The sequence below is a fragment of the Mesocricetus auratus genome, unplaced genomic scaffold (assembly GCF_017639785.1).
Source record: "Mesocricetus auratus isolate SY011 unplaced genomic scaffold, BCM_Maur_2.0 Super-Scaffold_100023, whole genome shotgun sequence".
In the NCBI taxonomy this organism is placed as follows: domain Eukaryota; kingdom Metazoa; phylum Chordata; class Mammalia; order Rodentia; family Cricetidae; genus Mesocricetus; species Mesocricetus auratus.
In genome coordinates, this window is record NW_024429204.1 from 28,004,183 (window position 1) to 28,027,450 (window position 23,268).

At 40.7% G+C, this 23,268-nt stretch overlaps 1 protein-coding gene across 9 annotated transcripts in view; it reads left to right on the top strand.

Annotated features, from left to right (window-relative positions):
- The first annotated feature begins 9,409 nt into the window (after positions 1-9,409).
- The window catches only part of Phf20l1 (PHD finger protein 20 like 1), a 65,091-nt gene continuing 51,232 nt past the window's right edge, over positions 9,410-23,268 (top strand). For 2 of the 9 annotated variants that reach the window (XM_040730627.1, XM_040730630.1), the window contains exons 1-2: positions 9,410-9,617; positions 11,804-11,923. In XM_040730627.1, the coding sequence (XP_040586561.1) occupies positions 11,841-11,923 (83 nt within the window). In that variant the 5' untranslated portion in view covers positions 9,410-9,617; positions 11,804-11,840. The remainder of the gene's footprint in view (positions 9,618-11,803; positions 11,924-23,268) is intronic. The other 7 variants (XM_040730629.1, XM_040730631.1, XM_040730633.1 and 4 more) reach the window with 5 other exon arrangements.

A 23,268-nucleotide genomic window follows, 5' to 3' on the forward strand; every position in this document is an offset into this window, starting at 1 on the left:
TGGTGAGCCTGGGTAGATTTCTGGATGCTTAAACCATATTTAAACATTAATCCCTGTATACAAGCTTTCCTGTCCAGATAGTGAGTGACAACATATGAATTCTCTAAGGGAGCCTTCTGAGTTTGGCAATCTATAATTTCTATGTGGTTAAAAGCATTTCAGTACCTTCAGTATTTGCTTTTGGATTAGATTTTGTTTGCATTTGTTCCTAATGAATCTTTCAGAATTTATCTGTTTCCGTGAAACTTGAATTTATTTATTTTCAGGATTCATATTTGAGTAGTACCCTTGTTTTAAAAAGAGAAAGAGAGAGAGAGAGAGAGAGAGAGAGAGAGAGAGAGTAGATGAGGACTATATAAGAGATACTCACCAGCTAGCTGTAAAACCCTAGTGTAAGTCCTTTGCAAACATGTAGCTCTATGAGACAACACTTAGTCTCTGATAGCTCTCCAGGATCCCCAGCAAAAAACACGAGGATGTACATAAAGTGTCTGAATATTTCTCAGAAAATGTGTTTTTTCCTGGACACATAATGAATGCAGGTCGGGCTACCCTCAGATAAATGGGCCATTGCAAAAGGAGAGAGGACCAGTGGGAAGCCTCTGGCATATGGATATTGCTTATTGTTTATGCATGTGTGTCTTGTTCTCTCTAATTCAGTTCTCATTACAGTTCCATGGAGTAGGCTTGTAATCCCCACTTACATGAAGAAAAGTCAACCAGAGACACTATCTATTCCTTAAACTACTGGCACCATGTCAAATCTAACATAATTTCTGACCTTATTCCAAATCTCTGCCTCTGATACACTTTATTGGTTGAGATTGCTACTGAAACAAACACTAGCAAGGAACAAGCCAATAGATTTATTTTCTTTAACTTTACAGCTTCCTATGATCTTTAGGTTGTGGCTTAGTCCTAAAACAAGAAAAGAAAAATAAAGGATGCTTGCCCTTACCAGGGTAAAATTGCTCTGTAGAATATTTTGCCAAGTCACAGGAGAGGAAGTCCCAGTAGCTGACCACAGGGGATGTTGCCTCAGAATCTTACAGGGGGGAAGTCAGTAAGCCAGGAGGGCAGCAACGCTGAAGCTGACAGACCCTCTGGACCCACCCTCCCGTAACACTTTCCACAGAGAGGAACCTCTGTTATCTCAAAGTCCAGCAGCGACCTTGAGGCTGTAGGTATTGTTTTCTTGTATGGGGCAAGAGGACACACGGTGAGGCAAATTGCAAGTGGCCAGGTTTACATGACTCTGTGTGTTCATACATGCTAACACTTGTATTCAGTGGAAATGACCTGTTCAAGGATGCACTTAACTACACTATTAACTGTCTCAGGGCCAAGAACTTGAGGCTGGGAACATGGTTCAATAACTCACACTTGCTCTGCAAGTATAATGACCCGAATTTGAATCCCCAGATCTACATCAAAAGCCAGGTTTGGTTGTTTGGGTGCTAGCATGGGTAAAGATGGGTATAGATAAGTTGACCAGCCAGTCCAGCCAAACCAATGAGCCTCTAGCTTAGTGTGATACCCTGTTCCAAGGCAGGAAGATAAAGAGTAGTATTTCTGGCTCTGGCCTCTACAGAAGGATGCTTAGGTCCATGTACTGGCAAACTCATGTGAATTTACCCAACACACACTTAAGCGGAGCACTGTTCTTGGAACATTGCAGATACTCAGTGAATGCTTGTGTGGAAAAAAAAAACGGAAATAGAGTCAAAATTTTGTTGGTACTGACTCAAACCTATAAAGAGTTGGAAAGTATTAATAATTACAGTTTATAGGAGACGACTTGGGAGACGGCTCAGCAGTTAAGAGCACTTGACGCGCTCTCAGAGGACCTTGGTTTATCTTGCAGGCCCCACACAGACGCTCACAACTGTCTCCAGCAACAGTTCCAGGGAATCCTATACCTTCTCTGACATTTGAGGGTACCAAGCATATAAAGGATGAACAGGCACATATATAGACAAAACACTCATACCCATAAACCAAATTTTAAAAATTAGCTGCATTTTGCATAGAGCTGTTTTGTGAAGCTTACATATCCTTCAAATCCTAGTTAGAAGTCTGGTCCCTTCTCTCCATGCACTCTTTCCCGACCGATCTATTCTGGAAGAGTGCGTGGATCCCTGTAATACCTTTACTTCCTGCTGTTTTATATTTAGCTTCAGGTTGTGTTTGATGCTGCAGCCATCTTCCATCACAGGAAGTCGCTTTCGTATAGGAATCCACTTTTATTTACTTCCTGTTCCCTTGCTTTACATCACTCACACTTTAGCGTTAGGTAAAGGACGTGGAATTTAAAACACAAACACCCAGAGGACTGTGGTGACCTAAATATATGCCTCCTAAATTCTCAATTCGAAGTGCGAATCTGCAATGTGTCAGTGTCTAGAGATGGGGCTATAGGGAACTACGTGGATCATGAAAGTGGGGCCTTCAAGAATGACATTGGTGCTTTAGAAGAGGCAGCAGAGATTATTTCTTTTCACTCTGTGAGGAAGCAATAAGATGACCCAACACAGACCAAAGAGAGTTCTCCCAAGATCCAGATTAGTTGACATTTTCGTCTTGAACTTTCGAGTCTCTGGAATGGATATGCACTTAGGGCGTTCAATCTGCTTCCTTTATGATAGTTTTGCAACAGCAACCTAAATGAACTAAAGCTTTTAAGTGATTTAGCAAGTGAATGATGAAAGAAGGAATGTAAGCCTCAGGGCTGTCTATTGCATTTGGAGATGGCACCAGACTGAGCTCCTTCATGTTTCAAGGACAGCAGTCATCACCTAGAGACCCTGCCTTATCACTCTCTGCCCCATTTTATTTACTTACTTTTGAGGTGCTGAGGGATGGAACCCAAGGGTAGGCAAGTATTCTTCAATTTCCACCACTGAGATACTTCCCTAGCTTGATAATTTTCTATTCATTTTGTATATCCAAAATCATCTAACTCAAACGGCTAAGACCAACCATGTGTGCTGCATCTTAAGGAACTTTTTATATCTACTTCTGACCAAAGCAATTGTCTGGTAGACTTTAAATCCCAGTTTAAAAATTCAGTAAATTAAATAAAAGAATACACTTATTGAACGGGACCGTGTTGGTGGCTGTTGATTTGTATGGTTGCTGTGTTCCGCTACTCACGCCTCCTCCCTGAAGTTGCAACAATCCCCAACAAAGTATCTCTAAGTTACAGAGGTTGGTGGGGAAGGTGAACACCCAAGGACTCTGAAACCAGCTCAGACCAGTCTCTCTGGATTTGTCCTTCATTGGGCTTGCTTTTCTAGTTTTGCAGACCAGGAAGTACATGCTCAGCTGTGGAGGGTGCCTGTAAACTGTAATTTGGAGTTACAATTAGTCTACACCATTTGAGCTGAATATTAGTTATTTTTGTTGCCAGCTCTCATTTTCCTTTCAGAGGAAGCATTCCAGTTTTGCTTTCAAGTTTCCACTCACTTCCATCCTTCAACTGGGAGGGTTTGGGGACAGTTTCTATTTTTTCCTGCAAGTCAGGGATTGGGGTTTCTGTCAGATTAGGACAAGTCACACTCATGGTCACCATTCTTGATTCAGAGTTGAACTTAATTTAAGTCAGTGAAAGAATGACTTCTAAGACATGTCTTTGTGTTCCAGAATATTTCAGTGATAAGGCTAAAGCAGTTAGGGACCAAAATGTAGATGCTAGGACTCAAGCCAGCCTCAGAAGCAGAGTGAATGATGTTATGATTTGATCCTTGAATGAGACTGACCGCAAAGGAAGACACATCTTTATCCCATATTGTTTCTCCAGTTTAATACACTGTCTTTATGCTTAAGCCTCTTTCCATTAAACCCCCCCCACGCCCCGTGTGTTTGTTTGTCGGATGTGTGATATACACATACCTGACTGTGTGTGTAGTATTCTCGCAGGCCATAGGAAGATGGGTGTTCTGCTTTATCAATTTCCATCTTATTCCATTGGTCTAGTGTCTCCCACTGATTCTTGAGCTAGACTGACAGCCAGATCCCCCAGTTACTATCCCATCTCTGCCACACAACACTGGAGTTACAGGCTCGAACACAGTCAAGACCAGATTTTTGCTCTTGTTTGTTTGTTGAATGTGATTGGTTGGGATTTGAACTCAGGCCCTACTGTTTGCTCAGCAAGTACTAGTGAACCAGGTCTCCAGTTTCTCCATTAATCACAAGGAAACAGGTGAGTCCTCACACCCTTCAGATCAATACATAAGACCTATTTATTGTGGCTTGGTAAGACATCACCCTCAAGCTCAAATCAAAATCAGAGCCTAGGAATTTGTATTTTATCAAACAACCCAGGAAAGTCCAATACAGATGAGCTGGAGGAAAGGGATAAAACTTGAGAGATGTTGATAGGTGAGGGAGAATGATACCAGTGAATAAGAATAAACAGAGGAGGTACTATCTGTCAACATAGCAGGCAAAAGTAAGGAGTCTTCTTTCTCAGCATGGCAAGGAAGACCATGTTTTGAGGCAACAAGCGCGATTACCAAGTCAAATACTATTCTGAATAAGGAATCCCTACCTTCTTGTTAGCACTTTCTCCTGCTGTATATGACATGATCCTGCATCTTTGTCTGATACTGCGGGGGTCAACCTGTTGTCTTAGAATTAATCCTTAGTAACTAGCATTTCCTTCCAGTCTAAAAAGTATCCAGGGTTGCATGATGAATTTTATGGCTAGTCCTTGCTTCGGAACAATTGGTATGCTGAGATGCCTTGTCTCTTTTTTGGCACACATGTACATACATGTGGGCATTCTCATGCATACATGCACACCTGTCTGTCTGTCTGTCTATCTATCTATCTATCTACTTTTAGAAGTGGGAACTATGACATATTATGATTACATCTGCTAAATCAGAAAGTCTTTGAAATTGCAGAAACTCAAGTGGCTTTTGAGTAGCACATGAACATTCCATAAATATTTACTTACAATAACTTATACACACATAATTATACACATACAAATATTATATACACTATACATATAGTGTACATGTGTGTATATATAATGATATCATTTGACATTCTACTTTTATACTATAGCCAATAGTCAATAAGACTGGAGGAGTTCATTAGCTATGTGAACAGAAAGCTATAGTAACATCTGGAGAGATGTCTGCCAGTTTGCTGCTAGCTTGGAGTTCTATCTGTAATTGATACATTCTGAACAGCCTGGTAACTGGATATAGCCACAAAGACAAGACAAGTGAGCTTTTATTCAGCAAAAGGAAGCTACATTAATGCCACTTTCAAATACCTTAGAATGGGGACATTTGCCAGTGCTGACTATTGCAGAAGTTCTCCATTAAACTAGTCTATTAACAAAAGTTCTTGAATATTTTTGATAAAGCTAATTACAAGTATTAGATAAACAGAAGAAAACCCACCTGTCTTTTATTTCCAAGGATGGCTTGTGTTTAGTAACAGCTTTTCCCTGCTGTAGGTTGCATACATGTGATTGGTAAATATTCCAGCAAGTATTATGGTCCCATATTCATATTTCTAGTGTAGAAGGGATTTAGATCAATGATTTCTGCCTAACAAGTGTTGCTTGGAGATAATTTTCCCACTGCTTGTTTGGTTCTGCCCAAACACAGCTGTAAGGTCTTTCTTTCTATATTTGGAGTCGGAAGGACTGATGGCTTCCATCCACCATCTGGAAGAGGACGTGTTGAGCAGGAGAGAAGACAGAGGAGATGGGAAAGCAAGGCTCAGTTACATGGCTGGGGAGATACTCTTAGAGTCTTCCCTACCTTGTATCGCTGTCCTTATCATAAAATCAGACTCTATATGCCAATGAGGGGATGCAATATGTGAAGCTCTCTCTCTCTCTCTCTCTCTCTCTCTCTCTCTCTCTCTCTCTCTCTCTCTCTCTCTCCCCATCCTCCCTCTTCCCCTCTCATGTGTGTGTATGTAATGTTTGCAAGTGTCTGGGTGACTGTGCATGCGTGTGCTTGTAGAGGTTCAAGATTGGTGCTTAAGAGTCTTCCTTGGCAACTCTCCACCTTACTGGTTGAGGCATGGTCTCTCAATTGAACCCAGAGTTTAACAATACAACTAATCCAGCTCGCACCAGGGATCCCTGTCTCTGCCTCCTGAATACCACCATGTCTGTACCACTCAGAATTTACATGAGTTCTGGGGATCAAACCCTAGTTCTTACACTTGCATCGAGAGTGCTTTAACCACTGAGCTATGTTCCTAGACGCAGGGGAAATTTTTGTTAGTTTTATCACATCTAATGCCTCTGTTTTAGAGTAGGTTATGTACTACTCTTTCCTAAAATTAAGTGATTCCTAACAAACTTCAAAAATGTTAATATAACTGTCATAGTTTGAGTGAAAATGGTCACAAATAGGCTATTGGGAGGTGTGGTCTTGTTGGAGTAGTTGTAGCCTTGTTGGAGGAAGTGTGTCACTGGAGGTGAATTTTGGGGTTTCAGAAGCCAAAGACAGGCCCAATGGCACTCTCCCTTCTGCCACTTTGGATATAAAACTCTCAGCTTCCCTTCCAGCACCATGCCTGCCTGCATGTTATCATGCTTCCTGCCATGACAATACCTGACTAAATCTCTGGACTGTAAGCCAGGCCCAATTCAACGTTTTGCCTTACAAGAGTCACTGTGGCTATGGTGTCTCTTCATAGCAATAAACCCCTAACTAAGACAATGACACAATGATAACAAAAAGCTCAAGAGTTGTTGAAATAGCATACAGTAAAATAGTTCAATATAATATATTCCATGGTGATTCACAAAAGAAGGCATAGTGTAGTACTCAAGTGTTTGCATCTCAGTTTTATTTATCTTAACTGTAACAGGTACAAATACATATGGATACAGGAGTGCCTCCTGTTATTGTTTAGAAAACTCACAAATTCCTTTGTAACATAGTGGCTTCATTCTCTTCATTCTCTGGAAGTCCCTTCCCTTTGAGATTACACTTGAGACTCAGTTTTAGGCACACAATTTTGAACAAGTGTTTCTATTTATATGAGTTATATAGGTGGACATTCAAAGATTATGCATGACTTGGGGGTAGTTCTTCAAGCTGAAGAGCTGCTTTGTGCATCCCATGCTTTTTAGCAGACCTGATGCCTTCTTGTTGAGTAGTGGAGATCTCCTATAGCAATTTAATAACAAGTAAATATGACAACCCCATTTCCAACATATAATCTGAGGGAGGGTATTAACTCCACAGGACCATACATCACTCAAGCCACTAATGTACATTAGACCTCAGTCCCATTAAAAAAAACACTTTCCATTTTTGACAGCTACATACACTTACATCATAAATTTTAGTGATTTTCTCACCCCATTTCCCCTCTTCATCCCCTCTCTCAATATTGCCCACTGAGTTTGCTAAGGTTACTTGCCTGAGTGTAAGTAGAAGGTCAGTCCTATTTTTATTCTAATATGTATCATTGGAAGGACTCTGTATCTATGTTCTAGTTGGAATAGAGGAAACATCATTCTTTTGGGGAAATGGGTTGGTAGACACTCAACATAGTAAAGAAAATATATATTCATTCTAACATTTATTTATTTATTTGCTGGCTTATAGATAAGTGTGGTTTCTTCCAGGATTCAGGAAAATTTAGGTGTAGGAAAGATTACTGGTACCATTACTGTTGTGGTGTCAAAAATTTTTTCCTTATTTTGAACACTGCTACCATCTTTGCATACAAATTCTTAAAGAAATACAGTTTGATTAGCAGTTAAAGCCAGACCTTTTGCCACAAGGGAGACTAAGCTCTTTAGATTCTAATATTCTCATTCCATTTAGTGAGAGGTTGATGCTTCCTCCAGGATTCCTTATGTTATGGAAGGTTCGATTTTGTAACAAATGATCCTGATTTATATATATATACATAAAAGTACTTCTCAACATTGTACATTTTTTGTTTAAATTAAGTATTGCTTATGATTGCATGCTTGTCATAGATGATATGTAATTGCTGGAATCATCCTGATGTATCAAGGATACCAGTTGCTGCAAACATTGCAAGCCACAGTTTGAGGCACAGAGAATTTGTTGAACTGACATCATACATTGTCATTCTGTGATAAATTCTACTTGTATTTTAATTTTATATCAAATTAAATGAACAAGCATATTACTAAGGAAACTGCATGTGGCAGAAGAAAGCTTATAGAAATTTTAATGCATTGTACTAATGACAACTGTGGAGGAAATCATCAGACATTGAAAGGAAGAACAAGATGACAAATATCATTAACGACTGTCTTTATTTGCATTGTGTATAGCATCACCAAGCTCAGTGCAACCCCGCAGCTACTAGAAACATAATCTTTGAATGAATGTCTTTTGAATAAAAAGTTAGACATGAATGCTTACTTAATTTACAAAATCTCACTACCATTGAAACTTAAGAGTCACTTAGCTATTTTCTCCATACACGATAAAGCAAGAATAAACATAAGTGCCATTTGTATGCAATGATGCACTTTAAAAACGTGGAAAGCAGAGCAATAGAGTGGAAGAGAGAGGGAGAAAATAGATGCTTCCTCTCAGTAGCATTTTGTCTGTGATCACTTTTAGGTTTTCTCAAAGCTGGGACAGGGACTACTCGTGCTTGTTGCCCGCACTGGAGCCTGGTAGTTATCTAGTAAACATAGTCCCTGTGCAGACTTGTGGAAATCAAGTCAGGGCCCTCACAGTCTCTATAGCAGTGGCCCACGATTTGGGAGTGTCTGCCCTTCGTTTAAGAATTTCTGAGCTTGGAGAGCAGTGCAATTGTGCGTTTGTGATTATTACGTGTTGGCAGCATTAGCAAGAATTTCTGAGGTTGGAGCGCAGTGTAGTTGTGCGCTTGTCATTGTTACGTGGCCTGTTGGCAGCACAGTGTCAGTGATAAAAGTACCCATGCAAGAAGGCACTTTTCCTGGTTTTGCAACAGAGATCGATTTCCCTGTCGTTAATGCGGGGCTGACACTGACCCGGAGGAACGTGCGTGGTGGTGCATTTACGTCTGCCCAGGGTGGCAGCTACTGTTGGAAACCAACGACGCTGGCGAGAGAGAGGCCTCCCTCCCCTTCGCAGCGCTAAGGGCACCCGGGAGCTCAAGTCCCCTTCTTCACGCCCAGGCGAGCCCAGCCCCGACCCGCCCCTCCGCTCCCCTTCCCGCCCCGCCCCGCCCAGCCCGGGCCGAAGCCCCGCCCCTCCCAGAACCGTCCTCCAATCGGCTGCGGTGCGCGTGCCCGGCCCTCCTCGGGTGTCACGTGACAAAGCCCCGGCGGCTTCCGGTGCGTCGCGGGCGGCTGACGTCCGCGGCCGGCGTCGCGTCAGGGCTGCCCGGCGGCGGCGGCGGCGGCGGCGGCTGTGGCGGCGGCGGTGGTGGCGGAGGCGGCGATGGCAGCGGCCCCCGAGCGGGCTTGAGGGCTCGGACCCGGCTCCTTCCCGCGTTTCCTCGGGGCCGACGCGGCGCCGCGGGCCCGGCTCCTGCTCCCTCCCCGGCCGCTCGCCCGGGCAGACGCGGACGAGGCCCGCGCTGGCCGCCTTGTCGCACCCCCGGCTCGGCCCCGGACGGCCCGGCTGCTGTGCGGAGAGGAGGCCGAGTCGGTAAGAGGCGGCGGCGGGGCCCGGGGGCTGCCGGGTCCCCGGGCCGCACCGGCGCTCCCTCGCTCGCTCGCTCCCGGCTCCCCGCCTGCCACTCGCCGGCCCTATTGTCTGCGCGCCGCCGGCCGCGATCCCCCGCCTCCCCTTCCCCTGCCCCGCCGGCCGCCGAGAGCCGGCTGTCAACCTGCGGCTCCCTCCCGGGCTCCGCGCCAGCCGCGCCGCGGCCTTTTCCTGGCTTCCCCTTGCCACCTTCGCCCGCATGGGCCCGCCTCGTCCCCCCACCTCGGCTGAGCTTCGCGGTCTTTCCCTGCTTGCCTCCCGCTCGCTTGCCCGCTCTGTGTTTCTGTCTCTGTCATCTCCGCTAACTTCATCGCAGTTCTTCTTTTTTAACCGCTTTCCCCTCTCTTTTCATTCCTTTTTTTTCTCCTCTCTCTGTCTCTCTGTCTCTGTCTCTGTCTCTGTCTCTCTCTCTCAATCTCTGTGTCTCTGTCTCTCTCCTCTCTGTCTCTGTCTCCTCTGTCTCCTCTCTCTCTCTGGGTTTAAGGATCTTTCCAGTAGAATGTCTTTTGTAAACTTTGTTAATTCAGGTGCCTCCTTCATCCCCCCCCCGTCCGTCTCCCCCTCCCCCGTGCCCTGCAGCCCCCCACAGGAGAATGGAATTCGCCCTGTGCCTTTTGAGGTGCCTCATTCCTGAGAGTCACTTGGGGGATTAGGTTTACAGGCTGGAAGTTTGATCTCAGGAAATGTTAGCTTAACTGGCAATTTGCCTGCTCTTCGGATTCGGTTTCAGCCCCTTTAAGTAACAGCCTCGTGTGTTGCACACTTAGAGGATTTCTACTGAAAACATTTTATGTTTGTTCCCATTACACCCAGCGCACCCTGGCTACAAATCTTAACCCCACTGATGTCATGCCAGAATACTCTACAGCCCCTCCACAGCCCCTTAGCCGAGAGCTTGTAAACTTGGCCCCCCACATTTTTGTTTGTGGCCAGCATTGATGCTATTTCTCTCTTCCTTTACATTTCAGATATTCAAACAAACAAAAAAACAGGAAGGCACATTTGTTTGCCATCATATTTTGCCTGTTTTAAACAGTAGCCAAACCATTATAAAAAAATTGCAGTTGTATGAGGTTTATTTTTTTAAAGTTTTTGTTTTCTGTGTGAGCTTTTGTATTATTTTATGCTGGAGGGAGTCTAGTCAGTAGTAATATAAAACATGTTTTAACCATCTTCCTCCAACAATAACATCTTTACCTTCCCGATTACTAATTGTATTTTGATGAGACTTAGCATACCAATTATATTTCATTCCAGTGTTGATACTCTGGGAATGTATTCATTTTCCTCAAACACTTAGTAGTGAAAAAGTCCTCAAGTGTGCTAGGAGGCCAGTGTGGCTTAGAGAACAGTAAATAACTTGACCTGTGAATGATCTACAGAGAAATCCTTTGCAGGTTTTCCCTTTCCTTATGAGAAACTTCTTTACTGTGATTGTGGGCACTATGTTGAGTTAACGATAGAAACTGTACTCAGAGTCAGACTCTGGCATTATTGATTATGAAACGTGAATTTAAGAAAAGAATCCTCTGCAGCCCTTTATGTTAAAACTGTCAAGAGGTGTACTGCAGAGGTCGTATGCAATAGCGCATCCTGATCTCACAGGGACGTTGGTCAGGATCCTCAATGTCCTCAGTGGCACACAACATGTCTACTGCTTCCTCCATATTTTTAGGGTTTCATATAGGGATGTACACTTTGACGTACCAAAATTCTTCTGGAAAGTAAATGAAAAACCATTAAGCTACTCCCCTCAAGGATTTCAGTAAACAAACAGGATTGTCCTAATTTTTAAAACCAGCAGTTTCCACCTTCTTTGGGTAGAGCTTTCTTGGGTATGTCTGAGTTAAGGTTGAAGGCGTTTTCGCCATTCATAAGTCTCAATCGCTTGTCTTTTTCAGCTAGTTTTCCTTTCAGTATTCCATTTATTAATCTGGCTTTGCTAGGGCCGCCTTCATGTTGTATGCTTCCTACAGGAACTGGTAACACTCTAATTAGAAACAAACGAACAAACCTGGAAAGTATTGCATGTGTTACTCTGAAAGTTACTTAAGTTTGGTCTGTTCCTATGAGCCATATCCCCTGTGCATTTCATGCATTAGAATCTAACTTTCTTTTTTCCTCTTGAGGTAGTGGAAAGAAAACACTGAAGAATAGGATCTCAAGATGAGTAAAAAGCCCCCAAATCGTCCTGGAATCACTTTTGAGATTGGTGCTCGTTTGGAGGCACTGGACTACTTACAGAAATGGTATGGAAAATACAGAACTTTGACCAAAATCACCAAACGTGCAACCTTAGTAAGCCAGTGGCTATCCTAACCACATGTCAGTCTCATGAGCATAGCTGTCCCTTGAGTACACGTGCTCACTGGGGTTAGGTTTAGCCTTTGTAAGCTTCACAGATTGTGTAGTATAGCGCCTTAGATATGGGAGATCTGGGAGTATTTTCCTAGAGTATGAGACAAATAGAGGGGATGGTACCCTTGAGTAACTGCTTTCTTGCCCTTTATCAGGTGATATCAGTGATTAGGATCTTGCTTTGATAGTGTCCCTGTCCATCCTTCTTATCCCACTGAAAACCAGACCACATCTGACCTCTTCCTTGCTTACAGAGCAGAACCTCGTGCTGGACTAGAAAGGCAGACTCCCAGAACTGCACTTTTCTCTCGTTTTGGGCATCTGTGGCAGGTGGCCTGTAGAACCCCGACGTGAGCCACGCCACAGTGGTGTGGGGAAGGGTGACATGCTAGTGCGAATTCCGTGTGGCTGGGGAAGGAGGGAGACAGCACACAGGGGTCACTGACCAACAGGAAGAAGGATGAGGGAGTGAGTTGCTCATTCCTCCTGGTGGCTCATCGCTCTGCCTTCCAGGCAAATGCTCTCCTGTTGGCATTCATGAGCCTGAGAGAAGCATTGATAGTTTCTGCCTGGCACCGTTGCTGCCTTTGCTCCTTCACCCAACACTCATTTGTTCCCGAGAAGGGCCTTGGAGCTTAGCTACTTCAGGACTGTATTCACCACACACTTTGACATTTCCTCTCACTGTGTCTCCATTAAAGCCACGATGGGCGCCAGTAGATTCGCATATGATCGATTTGCCTTCAGTCAACTCACCAAATTTGCAGTGGTAGACAGAAATCTTGTTTAGTCATAGTATTGACTTGAGACTAGCCCTCGACTTTTGTTTGCTAACATCTAGCCTTAGACCTCAGCATGTCTTTATCACCTGGCTTAATGGACTCACTTTGGGGCTCTTTAGGACAGTTTGGAACTCGCTTTGAGGATGAGTGACAGTTATTTTGCTACTCTGTGGCTCGTTCTTTTAAGGAGCCTGCTTCTTACCAGGTAGTATACAGAGTGTTTCTTTGAACTTGGGAAGCACCCGAGAAATAGGCTTCATCATAGTACGGTGACTAAGGAACAGTCTCTGGATTGTTGCAAATGTCAGCAAGGATCTGTTGGTGACAGTGGTGGCGTATTCCCAGTTACAATGTGGTTCCTTCACACCATGCAGCAGCAGCAGATGCCAGTTTGTGCAGAATTGGCTTTCTTGGGTGTGGTTTAGCCAGCATCCATTTACTACAGAGGCACACTATTGAAACTTTGTGAGATATGAGTATAGAAAGAATCCTGTTTTGATGTGAAACTTGACATTCTGTTTTTGTTACTGCTTTTAGGAATATTTAATACATATTAATATATATTAGGAATATTTAATATATATTCTCATAGGCCTCTTAGTCAACAAAGTGCCATTGAGCTAGCTTCTAGCTTTGAAGAAACACTAGCTTATTTTAGTTCATGCAGTAGTTTTTAGGAACACAAACATAACTTTGGCCTTTGTTGTATAAGAAGTTTACTTTTGGTGGGAAAATGTTGTCTGATTCAGTGACTGTTAAATTTTGATTCGGTAATTAAATTTAAAAAATATTTTTAGAGAAATCCTTGTTCAGTGTCCTATGCCTCAGAGTAGCATTCCTGAAAACAAGTCAGTTGTAGCTTCTCAACGAGAGGTTCGTGTAATGTGTACCTGTATTTCTGGTAAGCTCAGTGATAATAGTCTCATTGACAAACATTGGCTGATACCGACATTTGTCTTGAGTTTAACTTTTATAAGCTCATTTATATAAACACTGCTCTTAATATGTCTTCTTAAAAACCTTTCAGACTATTGTGTGTGTATTCACATGCATACTCACTTAGGTAATTCATTTTCTTAAGATTGAGTTTTGCTTTTTTTCTTTTTTAGTCAGTATCAGGAAATAGAGATAGATCAATCTTAAATTAGTATCAAGTGGTTTACCACAGAACAGCTGTTGAACTACTGAAATCTACTTAAATTTCTATTTGGCACAAAAGTTATATGAAGCTGGGTTTTTTTGTTTGTTTTCTTTTTAAACAGGTTATATAACTAAACAAGACAATTATTCATACATAATAGTATGTGTATCATCCTACTTGTAAAAGACCACTCAGTATTTCACATAAAGTCTTCACATGTTTCCTTTAGTATCAAATAAAAATTAAGAATACTTTGGTTTTCAAAAACCTGAGTAATTTCGTGAGGACCAGAATAGCTAATAGTTGAAAATACACTAAATATAAGTGTGATACTTGTTCACGCATAGTGAGTGCTTTTATCCTTGCGCATTCAATTCCACTTGAAAACTGTTGGTTCATGTTTGATACGTTCTTGAACTGTTAAGGAGTTGGACAGGCAGAGCACAGCAGAATTACAAATCTTGCTTACCTTTTTTGTTCTCAAGACATGTACACTGGAACCACATACTGTGGAATCAGTTGACTACATGTTGTACATTTTCTTTTAAAAAGAAGTATCAGAGATGACAGAGGGATAAAGAGAGCTTGTGACTTTCCCATAGGATCCAAGTTCAGTTTCCAGTACCCATGTGGAAAGGCTTTACAGCTGCCTGTAACTCCAGCTCCAGGGGGTCAGATACTCTCAAAATGCCAGTTAGTTTGCACTGTATATATAACAGGTTTTCATGAATAAAAAAGGAAAATAAATTTTGTTGTGTCCTGGTAGTAAAAGGATACACTAACTTTAGTGGGAAGAAATAAACTGAAGCTAAGCTCCTTCTTTTAGGGTTAGGAAGACTTAAGTCTGTTTTCTAGGAAGAATACCATCAGTAGTGCTTGAATAGCCAATGCTGCATATCTCCTTAAAAACAGCTACAGCACTAATGAATATAGGCCATGACAAGTCACTGTGGAGTTGGACTTTGTATTTTCTTTTGCTATCCAGATCTCTTCTACATAGAGTAAACTTATACTTGAGTTTTTAAATATTTTGCCATCTTATGTAAAACATTTTTAACTTATTTTCTGAACAACCTGCACAAGGACTTTAATGTGCCAGATTAGCTAATGTAAGCAGCTGTTTTACATTATATTTTTCCATGATATTATCCACTGCTACTTATGTCTGCTCAAACCTTGACTTTGAGATTTATCTCTGGAAGACAACAGCATAAAAATACCAAAACAAGTATTTTGGTATAGGAATATATTTGAGGAAAGAGAATGTTGATAATAAAGTTATATCAAAGACACTAAGTGGATGGTTTTTAATTTATGCAGTTACTTATTGATCTGGTAAGTATGGGGAAATCCTGGTTTAACAGTGCCACTGGCTGTTATCCATACATTACTTTTAGAATCAAGTAAAAACATATCTAAACTTGCTTTGAATTCTACAATTTCACACTGAAACACTGACATAAATACAAAGGGAGCAGGAGAGCTGGAAAATCAGCCTTTGGAGATCTGAAGACTTCAGTGTCCAGGCTTTTGATAGACTTTAGTGTTGGCATGGGAGTGAGCTAGACTCACACTGGGAAAAGATGTTGCAGCGGGCTGTGAGAGCGTAGTCCGCTTAAGCTCATCGCACCTTCTACTCCTGTGGACTTTTATAGATTGCCAAGCAGCTGTACGCATAGCGACCCCTAACCACATGGAATATAGTTGGTAAGAAATAATGATAGTGGTTTTAACAGGCCTACTGCTGCTGTTCGATTAGGTTGTTATTCTGTAGTTAGTGATTTATTTATGAGAACACAGCAGATGGAGTGATATGCTGCTAGTCTTATGAGGTTTGAAATACAGTCAACTTAAAGGATTCAGATGAGCTCTGCTCTTCTGACTTCCTTTGGAATATTTCTATTAATTCTCTTGTAGATCTAAAGAAAAGTGAGAGAGTAAGAAGTATGGAGATGCCTCCAAGTATGAGAGTTTGCTAGAACAGTTCAATCGAGTTGGCAAATGCTGCTCCCACACATTTGGAGGGTTTGAATTACATGGAACATTTGCAAATGTGAATGTTTAAGTCGTTCACCAATAGAATTTCAATACGTGAGAAAATTCAAGAAGTTAAGATTGCAGTTGTCACATACCTTCTCTTTGAAAATAAATGCACATTTTCTGAATAAAAAAGTTCACTTTAAATTGGTGGCTTTTTAGAGGAATATAGAGGTGTGTAATCTATATTGAGGGCAGGAGGATGCCCCTGAACATTAGTCATTTTAAAAGTAAAGATAGAGATTCTTAAGCTGATGTGAATACAGGTTTTGTCCTTTTGTGTTTGGAATTTCAAAAGATTTTTTGATACTTGAAATGTAATTACTTTGAGCCACTCACTGCCATTGAAAGCCTGATTACTGCTGTAGACTCGGGGGAAAAAATGTAGTTGCATGTATGATACCAAAATAATTGAATCATATATTAGGTTCATAAAGACACTGAAAAAATCAATGAACTACAGATTAAGGGCCCATTTTTTCAGAGAACTCAAATTGAAATGGTAAGAACTTTGTTTTAAATTCTGATGTTTAATCTACTTTAAGCACTTTAAACTTGCACAAGCCAGAGCTCTGCTGATGCTAATGGTGAGACTCTCCTGACATAAAAGGCGTGAACAGTGGGTTTAGGAATAGGATAGGGTGGGCTCATTAGTTGAGAACATACGTGCTCGCCATTCTTGTTATGAACCACATGGACTCCGTGTGTTGATGTGTTTTAAATCCATTTTCTGGTTTGCACATTTGGTTGGTTTTTGTTTTTAAACTGGTTTTCTTTGAAAAGAAAGGATTATTGGGTAAAGAAAATTAATTAGAATCCCGAAAATAAGTGTAGATTTTTTTTTGTCATAAGTCTTGTGTCTCTGCTTTGGTGTTCTAATGGAAGTGCTCCATTGTAGGTTTTTCTCAGTTAGAACCTCTATTTCTACCTTTTCTAGGTTAGCAGATAACTTTATCTTATAGACGGACCTGTCACAGATTTGAGACAGAAATAAAATAGGCATGAAGAATTTATAGGTTGTTTTTCAAAACTCCCAGTTGCTTAGAAGAAAAACCGGTGTTCACAAATGTAGAGGGAGACAAATATAATTTGGAACCAAAATACAGAGGTCTGAAACATTTGGATGATAGAAACTTTTCACTTCAGATATAGAGAGGTCACCAGTACACCCTACTGCATCACATGGAATCCCGAGAGCATTTAGCCGCTGGCTAGATGGACTAGTTCAGCGCTGTCCCTGACTTCTTTGGTGGCTTATGTACATGGTATGTGAGAGCCCTATGCTGCTCTTGTTCTTAGAATTACAGTTTCAGGTGAGGCAAGTTCATTTCAGGTTTGCCTGTCCGAAAGAGCTTCCTAATTTTGGCTTAGCTTAGAAACAAATCTTCATAGTGACCTTTTTTTTTTTTCATGACTTCTTCAATTTATAAAAGCATGAAGGTAAAATGTAAGGCTTGTTCTGTGTGTATGTCCATACAATGACAAAGATTGTACCCAAACTGAAGCAGAGTGTTTGATATGTGGTTCAGTGGTAGCCATTATTTACTCTATGTATCTCTCTTAACACTCTTACTAAATGTTATCATTGTTGACATAACATGCTGTGCACTGTGGCTATTTATTTTGTACAAAATAGTAAGAACTGTTCTTTATTCTTTGGGCTAACAGAAACCAATTTCAGACATGTTTGTGTACGAAGCAGATTATTTTCAAGAGAAAGTAAATTATTTTAATTTCTGTATTGTGTTCACTGGTAGGAACCTCCTGGATTTGAACCATTGTAATGATAAGAGTTGACAATCTAGTGCATAATGCTAAGTCTACCAGTGATTGGATGAATGATTTTCATGGACTAAAAAACCTGAGTTCAGGAATCTATCATTCATTGCCTGTGTAACTTGAACAAGCTGTTGAACCTTTTAGAGCATAGCTGACCTCACTTTGTTAAAGTAGCAAGAGGCTGGTGTGGTGACAGAGCTGTACTCCCAGCACCCAGGAGGCTGGGACATTTTGAGGTCTGGTGAGCATTGTCTGCATAGTAAGACCCAGTGTCAGAAGTGCAGAGATGGTGGGAAGCAGTGCCTCCCACACAGTGTCCTGAGGGCCTCAGTACACATTCACAGAAAGACGCTGGCCTAGCATGGCTTCTTACACATGGTGAAGGTGCGTGATGAACATCAACATCAAAGGGGGTGGAGTCAAGTGAAACAAGTGGTCGGTGCAAACCTTGACTATTGGAAATAGTCTAAATGCTGGGTGTTAGGGTTAGACAGCTGCAACCTAGAATTCTGGAGTTTGCTGGCACGAGTTTTAAAAGTCTGGTTCTAGAAATTCAAACAAATTGTCTAAAGTACACGAACTTTTGAGTTGAGTGCTGATGGAAGGAAGAGCAAGTTCAGGAAAGGTGGGCAGGAGGAGGGGACCTTTCTTAGTCGTCAGCGCTTGCAGTGTGAGAAGGTGGTGGGTACCAAACTAAGAAGCCGGCTCAAAGAAAAGTTGGTACTGGCAGGTGCCATAGGAGTAAGTGCGTGTGCAAAGATCTGAAAACGTCACTGTCAAGAACTTTTAGAATTTGTGTTTTTATTTCATTTTATGGTACCAACTTTGAATTAAGACTTTTGTTTTCATTATTGTGTTAAAATGTGAAAAACTAGCATGCATGAAGGATAGGAGTAACTTTTTTAACATACTAGCATAGTAATATTGTTTATCTTCATTGCCAATGTAGTTAGGGTGAAGAGGTGATGGAATTTTGAAAATGACAAGGCATAGCTGAAGTGCTTTCAGGAAGCTAACAATATAAAAAAAGTTGCTAGGTTCCAAGAATATTGCACTTGTTGTATTTACCTTAGTTTTTTATTTGGCAAGTAATGATTCAACCTAACAGGCATACGTAGGGCAGCTCTACCTCTGCTTCTGGCTGTCCTAGTCGGTTTTAGATACTTTTAGTAGATACGCGATATAAATGAAATTCTATCTATGTAAGTGTTTTAGATTGCCAATCCTTACCTCCTAGAGTCTCCTAACATTGAGGTTATTCTTAACTCTTATTTCAGGTTTCTATATTGCTCTCTGTTAAAACTCATCTATCTTAGCCAGGCATTGGTGGCTCATGCCTCTAATCCCAGCACTTGGGAGGCAGAGGTAGGCGGATCTTTGAGTTTGAGGCCAGCCTGGTTTACAGAGGAAGTTCCAGGACAGGCTCCAAAACAATACAGAGAAATCCTGTCTCAAAACAAAACAAAAATTCATCTTGTCTCTTTAAAATAATCTTTGTGCATGTTATATATAATACTGTGTCATTGCTCGTTGTTATAGTGCCCTAGCTTTGATTTTCCTTTACTGAAATGAATAAAGAACGTTAATTCCTAATTTACAAAAATTACAAGCTTTATTATCAACAATCAAAATAACTTATTTAAAAAACAAAACTTGACAGCTTACTAATACCTTTTAAAAGTATCTTTGCAATTTTGTTTGCATGGCATTTCTTCAAAAATTTTGTATAAAATTCTAGTTATATCTAGTAACCTAAATGTAGTTGTCAATCCTTTCCTTTGGTTTGTGTGCAAGATTCACAAGTCATTTTTCCTACAGTTTACTCTGTCATCATAGATCAAAATATATCAAGATGTAACAAAGTAGATGACAAATCAGAATGAATTCCTTAAATACAGATAATGCTTTTTTACTGCTATTCTAAAATGACCTTAAATATTAATTCATCAGATGGTATTTCTGGCACTATGCATGTCTCTGCTCTCTAAGGATAATAGATAAAGCACGATGGTAGTAGATTTTCTGGCCTTACAGAAGGTATTTTTGTGGGCATCCCTTTAAAAATATAATTCAACTTAGGAGTACCTGTCTCTGAAGAAAAGTCATTTACATCTACACCAGACATAGCATTTTGCAACAAAGAAATTCCCCAGTCTCTTCACTTAGTGGATAAGTTAAGACAATAATAAAGTGAACAAATTTAGTGACACACACACACACACACACATATGTATACCTATATGTATTTAGGTAGCACATATGTGTATGTAAATACATAGACACACATAGCAAATATGTATCTTGTGTAGCAGATAGAAGACAACAATACATGAGCAGTGTGAGCCAGATAGACACTCACTTGCAGCTTTAGATCGCTTGAGTTCCCATGTTTTCCCTGTACCGGGAAGTTGATGCACATGGGAACTGCTCAGGTACAGCTAACTTCTTTGGCCAACGTCTTTAGCCAGTGTCTGGTTCTTACTGAATTGAGGATTTAGTCTAGAATCTATAGGTACTTGTTACTCTCTGAACAATCGTATACGTTAGAAGCATCAGTTATAGTTCTAAATAGACAAATCTTATACAAGTTGAAAACATCAGTTACAGTACTGAAATTACAGAATTTAGACAAAGCAGTGAAATTACAAGAGTTCTGACAAGGTAAAAGTAATTTTTATGTTTGCCAATGGTGTTTCTGTGTTTGTAGCCAGGGCTGTGGTTTAACTTACTGTTAGGGAACTTAGACGTGGAAATGCTCGAATACCAATCCTAAAAGTCAATTAAAATTAGCAAGATGTGTTTTCAAGCCAGATTCTTAGTATTTTTCGATATTTTTCATTTATATTAGTCCACATGCCTATAACTTGATTTAGATTGAAGTTTTTCTTCCATTTTCCAAAAGGTGACTCTGTTGGCAGGTTTCCAGAATATAGGACTTAAAAGCCAAGTTAACCCAGAACAGTGAAGGCAACTTGTGATTTTCTAAGTCAGTAAATCCCACTAGAGCAGACTCTTGTGTGCGCACCATCTCCCTTCTGAGGTGGGATTTTTGTGGGGACGGTAGATAGTGAACACCTTTCTCAGCAGCACTTGATAAGGGGCCAGAGAGCGTTATACAGGATTTTTACATTGAGAAGTCTCCTGATGGTGAGGTGACATTCTCTTCATTTCTTTCTGAGATGAGACTGGTAGCTATGGCGATTCTCTCTTAACTTTGTCTCTAGTCATTGTGGCATCCTGCCTGACACTATAGATTCTGAAATCTTAGTCTCCCACTAAGGTATTTTCCTGAATCATTCGTAAATGTCTGTGACTTAGCCTGATCACTATTCTTTACAGTAACAGCTTTCTGTGACTCAGCCTGTAAAAGTGACAAAAACAAAACAAAAAAAATCCACATTAGTATCACATCTTCCAAATTCAGGAAGAAAAATCTCATGCTCAGCTCACAATTATAGCAAAGCATTTGTGAATTTATTTGCTCAACAAGTTTTTATCACATGTCAGAACATACACTATTAGTATGGGCATCTCCTGCAGCAGAGGAAGTACCCTGCTGTGTAGAACTCTACATGAATTGCCATGTGTGGGGTTGTACTTGTGTGACAAAAATTGTGGCATGCCTTTTCCTTCCTAGGGTGTAACCAAAGGCCAAATTAAAGGGAAGCCCTATGTGGAGGAGGACAAAGGGTCATTTCATTGGATTGCTATTTCAAAGCCCTTCACATTTGAAACAAGCTAACAAGTTCAGTTTATTGCTCTCCACTCCCCATTATCTGTGTCTTGTAGGCTGGCCAAGTAGAATACTATTGTGGCCTTCAGGTGTCCTCAAATCTCTGACAGTGAAGTCCTTGAGGACAGATGACACACCTTGCTTTCCTCTATGATGTCACTTGCTATAGTTTCACTCAGTCATAATTTTTTAATAATGAACATTTAATTAACTGTTCTCTGTGTTTATGTTGCATTTGTACTCAGAGTCTTAATTCTTCAGATGTCCCACCAAGTTCAAATGGACAGTGTTTCCTAGGAACCTTCCGTGAACTTCGCAGTGTTTTCAGAATCAGTTAAGCATGTGAAATAAGGTTGTCTGTTCACTAAGAGTTTCTGTATGTTATAACCCTCAGATACAGACTTAGCCCAGACCAACCCCACTTCTACTGAGATGGAACGGGGGTGGTTTTTATCAGCCTGTGCTCTGAAAAATGTCTGTACCATGTATATTTTTTAGTTCTCATCTGTGAAGGCAGATTATGATATCTATAGCATGGACAGCAAGCAAGATACAGCATATATAAAGAACTCTGTAAGCAAAGACTATGGAGTCTGACCCACAGGAGAGTGTTTCTCATCCAGCTCCAAACTTAGCGCACTGATGAAACGCTAACAGAGTTCAGTGTAGTTTACTTATTAATCTACCAACAAAACTGGCCCCTTGTTCTTGTAGGCCGGCCTTCTGCCACTGAACTAAATAAACATCAGTCCAACCTCTGACTTATTACATGTTCAAGTACATGTTGGACATCCTTGATAACATTTCTGACACCTTTAACCTTTAAATTTTGACTAGTAAAACTTGCGAAAAATGAAATAGATCATAATCCTGTGCATTTGCATTTGATTTAGTTCTTGGCAGAATCGTATCATTCTCTAGGCATTCATGTAGAGACTCTGATGTGCTGTAACTCACCCTGAAGAGGTTCCCCAAGATGTAATTTGTGCAGGCTGTTGCTTTAGGCATCCTTTCAGCCAACAGAATTTAAAATATTTTAGGAAAACCATAAGTTACTTAAAAATAACAGTCTAGATTTACATTTAAATTCATTCAGATTCTGTTTTTTTTCTGAATTGAATCATGTTATGAAAACAGCAGTATATCTGCCTGTTACTGTGGACTCTTTGAACTTTGAAGAATGTTTTAAATATATAAAAATATTTGAGTAATAAAATTCCTTTGGAATTTGAAGGAACTTAGCAGAGTCCTTAGATTTTGTTTAAAATTTGAGTGATGTGATAAGTAAAATTAGAAGCTCTTATGCTTTGAGAGAGATTTATCCAGGTTTGTTTTTTGTAAACAAAAATCTCTTCACAGTGCATCAATGGCTCGTAATGTTAAAAATATAGGGCATCCTTGTAGAGAGTTTCCTTGTATGCTATGACAATTTTATGTTTTAAGCATATGTTTTTGTGTTTGCTTTTTCAAGATAGGGTTTCTCTGTGTAGCCTTGACTGTCCTGGAACTATCTCTGTTGACTAGGCTGGCCTCGAACTCAGAGATCCACCTGCCTCTGCCTCCAGAGTACTGGGATTAAAGGTGTGCTCCACCACGTCCAGCTTGATAATTTTATATTTTAAAAATTAGAGCAACAAAACAAACCAAGGCTAACACTAAAAAAGATGAGTTTTGTAGTTTTGATTTTTAAGTTGCTGGATATTCCTTAACTACACAAAAGTGTGTTAATCTCGGTTTTCTGGGCTTGATGTTTTTCTGTAACAA